Source organism: Capra hircus, chromosome 6, assembly GCF_001704415.2.
Source record: "Capra hircus breed San Clemente chromosome 6, ASM170441v1, whole genome shotgun sequence".
Lineage (NCBI taxonomy): Eukaryota > Metazoa > Chordata > Mammalia > Artiodactyla > Bovidae > Capra > Capra hircus.
The window spans coordinates 112435166-112441165 of NC_030813.1; the positions used below are offsets into that span (position 1 = coordinate 112435166).

A 6000-nucleotide genomic window follows, 5' to 3' on the forward strand; every position below is an offset into this window, starting at 1 on the left:
CGCAAATGGGATGTGCTACAATTTCTTTCTAGGCAAGTGTACATTCAAAAAGGAATGGAGAGTCGAGCGTGTTACCTAGGCGTGTGTGTGTGAGTGCAAGTGTGTGTGTACATGTGTAAGGAGTCGATGAAATAACACCAAGTAATGTAGAAGCAGGAACCAGAAGAGAGAAAGAAAGAGGGGTCAGCCTCTCTTGCCCAAAATGGATGGATGCACAGGTTACATTCTAAAAGTGATCCAGCAACCATCTACTTGATTTCTGCACGTGATTATAAACTGATAACTCTTGCTGGATATTACTGTACTTTATTCCAGCCCATCTCTCTCTAGGGTTCAGAATAACTTCATCATAAATAATCATCCTTGGTAAAGGCACAATGCAACTTTTTCAAGAAAAGTTATTCTTTTCTAAACCCTTTTTTTTTCCATTATAAACTTTGATCAGTCGAATACTGAATGTTAAGATTTCTGTATCTTAGGAGTACTTATTTGATTCTCTCCTTTTTTTCATTATGACATGAAAGCAAACTTATGGCCTCGGGTTCATGACATCCTTTACTGCTTGGCAAAGCAAAACGGAAGCGTCAGAGTAATTATTTGGATAATTACTTTAAAAATCTAACTAAGGGAAGAAATGTTTAAGGTAGGCTCTAGAACATTCAGTTCTACAAACAGTTTTCTGTGCTTTTTTCTCAGCCAGAGAGGTTTTAAAACATCTTTAAGATCTGTCATAGATAGATTTCCTTTTCTAGTTTCTCGAGCTATGAAGCAGCTTTTCTACTTAAAAGTAATACCCCAGGATCCAAAAGTTAAGAATTCCCGAGTTTAGCTCTCACAAAAGATAATGTGCCATTTTTAAGAAACAGGCCATGAATGAGGGGCTTTCAAAGGTTTCCTCTCAAATGTGAAACAAATGTAGGCACCTTATTGCATCCTACAGAGTTTTATGAGGACCAGCGTAGAGAAGTCTTCCAGATAAGTATGCTAGCTCAGAACTGGCCAGGTGATAATTAAGGGACACAGGAGAACACAGACACGTCTGAGAAATCTGCCTGCTCCCCTAACAGAGAAGGTTGTTGGGAGGAAAACCTCCTCTTATAACTCCACAAAAACTTTCTAAGATATAAGATGGACACGGGTTGTTTTTAAATTCTGCTGCTCTTCAACAATCGATCCATCAAGGCCCCTGGTCTCTTTATTAAAAAAAACTAATCATATTTCAAGGCATTTTTTTACCCCAAATCTGTGTTGCCATTATGTGTGCCTGAACTAGAAGACATTCTCTATCCTCCTAATTTAGAAAGCAGGCTGTGACAACCAACAGTTTGGGTAAGAGTTGAAGATTCCAATACACAGTCGCAAAGATCGAAATGAACATTGAAATATACAAACTATAACATACATACTCAACAACACATATATCATTTATATCCAAAGGCTCACCACCCTTTGCACAAGAGTTTACACTTGTGCCAAAGCTACTGGCTCTTGGGGAGAGCAATAGTATCAAGTATATGTAAGATCTATGATGTATTAACACATAAAGAAAACAGCAGTGATAAAGACAGCTCAGCTACTTTTTTTTTTTTTTAATCAGTCCTAGCCCAGCAGTTAGCCAGTCAGAAAGCGGGTCACATCTTGATAGCTACATTAAATGCATTAAAGATCAGGAGTTCTCTATGGCTCTGTTGACAAGTCAAGAAAATGTATTTTATTTTCTCATACAACCTTAACTGACTCCCTCTTTGGAAATGAGAGTCAGTCTTCTACCTAAAATTCTACCAATGCTAGTCCCCAAAAGCTCTTTGCCAGCGACCCTCCAGGTATCCATACTCTGCAGAAAGGACAAAATTCCCAGAGATTTCTACTTTCTAAAGTGACTCTGTGACAAACTCCTTCTCAGAACACTTCAACACAAAGCCCGAACTTAAAGGCAAAGGGGCAGCCTAGCTGTAGGACCTGTCAGCTCAGCCAGGAAGGAGGAAAAGACAGCGGGCGTTAAATATTTAAATCGCAGGAGGCAGTCTGGAGTTTTTGCATTTACAAAGTTCTCAAAGTCCTGTCTCTCCTGGCTCCCAGAGTTGCTAGTGAGGAGGTGAGGCTCCTCTCTCAGGCACCAGATCACAAAATTTGCCAAAAACTCAAGCTGATTTGATTTCTGAGCCAGCTCTGGTGGAAGGGAGAGCCCAGGAGATACCCCTACCCTCCCTGGGAGAGAGTCAAGAACCCCTTGCCCCCAGCAAGTGGTTTCTGAATTTAACAGGGAAATAGACAATCACGTCCCTCCAGGGCCAGTTCTGAAAAGTACCACGGGTGGCTCTACTGCCCTTTTCACCTCAATCCTGATGACTTTGAAAAGCAAACACAGGTCAAAGCAGACTTCCTCTGGGATTTGCTATTTTTTTAAAAAAATATTTTGCTGGATGCCAATGAGCATGGAATCTCTTAGAAGTCTATCTCAAGAAACACTAAGAGGGGACCGACCCGGAGCCTGCAAGACGCTAGAGTTCTGGGAAAGCAGCATTTCTGGAGACCCGACAGGCGAATCAAGTGCTGGGTTGTCTATCTCAAGATTCCAGCAGAAACTGTCCCCACCTTCCAAGAGTTGATGTGCAAGAAACCCAGCGTTCAAACTCGTGGCTTCATCCTGGCGCTCATTTCCACGTACGCGGTAGGATCTAGCGGGACACTTCCCGCAGGATGCAGCCAGCCACGCAGGGAAAGCTCGGGCACAGTTTGGGGGAAGAAAAAAAAAAAAAAAAAAGACAGCAACACACACCCAAGGTTGAAGTCCTTACCTCTGTGCGGGACTGCAGCCTCTTGTTCATTTCATAGATTCGGTATTCTGGTTGAACCATATAGGGTGTGTGTCTCCTATAGAACGGTCCGAAAGGAGAAGAATAGAAGGGGTCATGTGGTGTGCTGGACATCTTGCCTGCTTGTCGAAAATCAAGCCAAACAGAGTATCAGTAACGTCCATGCAGAGCACATGGGCTGTGTTCTTCCCACTACAAAGTAGCCGCACGCACACGCTCGCACACACGCGCGCGCGCGCATACACACACGCACGCACACACACACACACTCACACACAGAGGCAGGCAGGCAGGCTGAACACAGTGGCTGGGAACTGCCGTGGGAGCCTCTATAGCGAGAGACCAGAGAGCCGGAGGCAGGGAGGAGGGAGGTGGGAGGAGGGAGGTGGGAGGAGGGAGGGGAGGGAGAGCCGGAGAGCTGGAGCTTCAGAGAGGGAGGGAGGCTGGGAGAGAGGAAGGGAGGGAGGGAGAGGGGAGTTGGATGGCTTTAGGCATCACTGCTTGTTTTTAAAGAAGCAGTTTGTGGAGAGGTCATTTCCTGTCCACACCGTAGACTAGTTCAAAAAATATCCTTCTCCTCGCAGTCTGACAGAGGTCTAAGGTTTGGTGGGATTTTATTTTATTTTTCCCTTTCCCCTCCAGCCAGGACCCTTCACAACCTGATGGCTGGGCTTGTTAGCATATAGGTGGTTTAACTGCTCCCAGCTGAGCCACTCAGCCCCCCACCACGACCATTGTCATGGATCAGAGAGGTGATGGCTATAAAACACAGAACAGGGGGTGTCCGGGTCCCCCAGAGCTGAGCTGGTGGTGCACTCCCAGGCAGGTTTCCCTCTGCACTAAGCTCCCTCTGTAGTTTTGGTTTTCCTTGCTGTTTGAGAGCTTGGCAGAGTCTTTGCATTTCAATCCGTCCCTTGGAGCCCCCTACTCCCGTCTGTCACCCTTCTTCCCAGCCCACTCCCTCTCCCGGGGCCTAGATTCAGGTCACTGAAACATTTTGAGGTTCAAAATAATGATTATTTGGAATGTGGAATGCCCAAGAAACACCCATGGTGCAATGGTCTTCTTTCCCTAGGAGACAGAATAAAGGAAACAAAATCTCCCAAAGCAGACCTCCAAGTAAGATGGGAAAAGCAAGACAGAGAAAACTCCTGCAAAAAATGTCCATGGAAAATTCAGTTGAGTAGGAAATTGCGAATAATTGAATGGTTTATCCCCAAATAACATGTCCAACTCTGATGGAGGCAAGGCCTTTATTTTCTAAGATGGGTTATGTCCATGAATCTTTTCTCAATCATGGTATATGATAACTGGAAGAAAGCCTGCACCACCCACGGGAGGGGAGATGATGTCTAAAGTGATTAAATAATCTATATGACAATCAAATTCTGCTGGAACCAATGATAACCAGACATCTACCCCTTAAACAAAGTCCAGATATAAAAGCACCGAAAGTATGAATGTTTTGAGCCAGTATCTAGCTAGGTCAGTGGTATTAAAGAAAGCAAGCAGAGACCTCCAAAAAGCTTGATGCATGTAAGATTTGAATGTAAATGCATGCAAATGAGACATTTCTTCTTTTTAGTAAGCAGGTTAATTGACTTTCTGCCCCAGCCATGGCTTGGGGTATCTTCAAGTCACTAGCCAACAGGGGATAGGTATTGCTAATTCTCCAATTTACACTCTTAAGAATACTCAGGCATCAAAATGCCTCCAAACTGCAGTCTTGATTTGTCCTTCTCCATAAGTGCATAAAATATTTGCAGAGTCCACCTCAAAGTTACAGTGCAACCCAATACAGTAACTGTCTCTTGCCAGGGCGAGATTAGGGAAGGCCTTACGTGCAGTAAGGCTGCTTGGAAGGCTTCCTTCCAGAGGACCCCAGGGCAGGCCAGCATGCTGGGTTTCAGGTTTCATTACAAATCCAAAAGCTGGACCAAATTTGCTGCAAGGTTTGTCAAAACACACAACCTTCTAAAGACAGAATTTCAAACAAATTTGGCTTGATTTATGTTTTGGAATGATGGCCACTGCAAAACCTAACCGTTGCCTGTGTTTAAATTCCCCAACTCAAGGCGGCCCACGAGTTCAGTGCCGCCCAAGTGTGTGTTTACGTGGCTGTCTCGGTTGGAGAATTAAAGTAACACCGAGCAGGCCGGTGCAGTCCCATACTGATCAAAACTGGGAAAAGCTCAACAATCCATTTAGGGAATCCCTTTCCGAATAAGGTGGAGTTTTGCTCTCATTATTTCTTATAGACGGTTCCAAACGGTTATTGGAAATATTTCTTCCTGTTAATACCTAAAGATTCCAAGTTCGGAAATATCTGATACTGTTCACGCATCCACAATTCTCTTCTGACTTGGGGTTCATCCTTATTACAAGCCGAAGGTTGATTATAGAAAAGGAAGTAAGCTTGCCCACGTTTTCCCCTTCAGTGTTTTCTCCACTGTCGGTGGGGTAATGCCCAAGCTTGTTAAAACTTTCTCTCTCTCTCTGCCTCTCCATCTCTTTCTGTCTATCTCTGTCTCTCTGTGTCTCTGTCAAACACACACACACACACACACACACACACACACACAGAGTTTGTTTGTTCATTTGCTATACTCAATCTGCCTGTGGTTACAATCTCATTTCATGCTGGCAAGCATTGGCCCTTTAGTCCCTTGCTTCTGAAAACTCCTACTCACCCTCCTCTCCAGTTAAAGTGGCCCCGCTCTGTGAACCTTTTCTTTTTTTCATTGTCCATTCACTGATGCGTTCATTCCACACATACTTCATTGGCATTGGCACAACTGGAACACTGGCCAGAGAACATCTCAACCCTGGTTCTACCGCTTACCTGTCTTATGAACTTGACCAAGTGCCTGATCTCTGTATGCCTTGGGAACCTTATTCCTAAATTGGGAAAAATAAGAGTAGCAATCCATAAGACTGCTGCAATGGATTAGATGAGATGATGCACCAGAATGGATTAGAGCCCACACATATGAGTGCTCAAAAATATTGCTATTAGGTACATAACATATGCATAGGTGCTGCTGCTGCTGCTGCTAAGTCACTTCAGTCGTGTCCGACTCTGTGCCACCCCATAGACAGCAGCCCACCAGGCTCCCCCGTCCCTGGGATTCTCCAGACAAGGACACTGGAGTGGGTTGCCATTTCCTTCTCTGTGCTAGGAAAC

The 6000-nt window shown here is 44.5% G+C and overlaps 1 protein-coding gene across 7 annotated transcripts in view; it reads right to left on the minus strand.

Annotated features, from left to right (window-relative positions):
• The window catches only part of LDB2 (LIM domain binding 2), a 461389-nt gene extending 458208 nt beyond the window's left edge, over nt 1–3181 (minus strand). For all 7 annotated transcript variants that reach the window (XM_005681920.3, XM_005681918.3, XM_005681919.3 and 4 more), the window contains exon 1: nt 2799–3181. In XM_005681920.3, coding sequence (XP_005681977.2) covers nt 2799–2930 — 132 coding nt within the window. In that variant the 5' untranslated portion in view covers nt 2931–3181. The remainder of the gene's footprint in view (nt 1–2798) is intronic.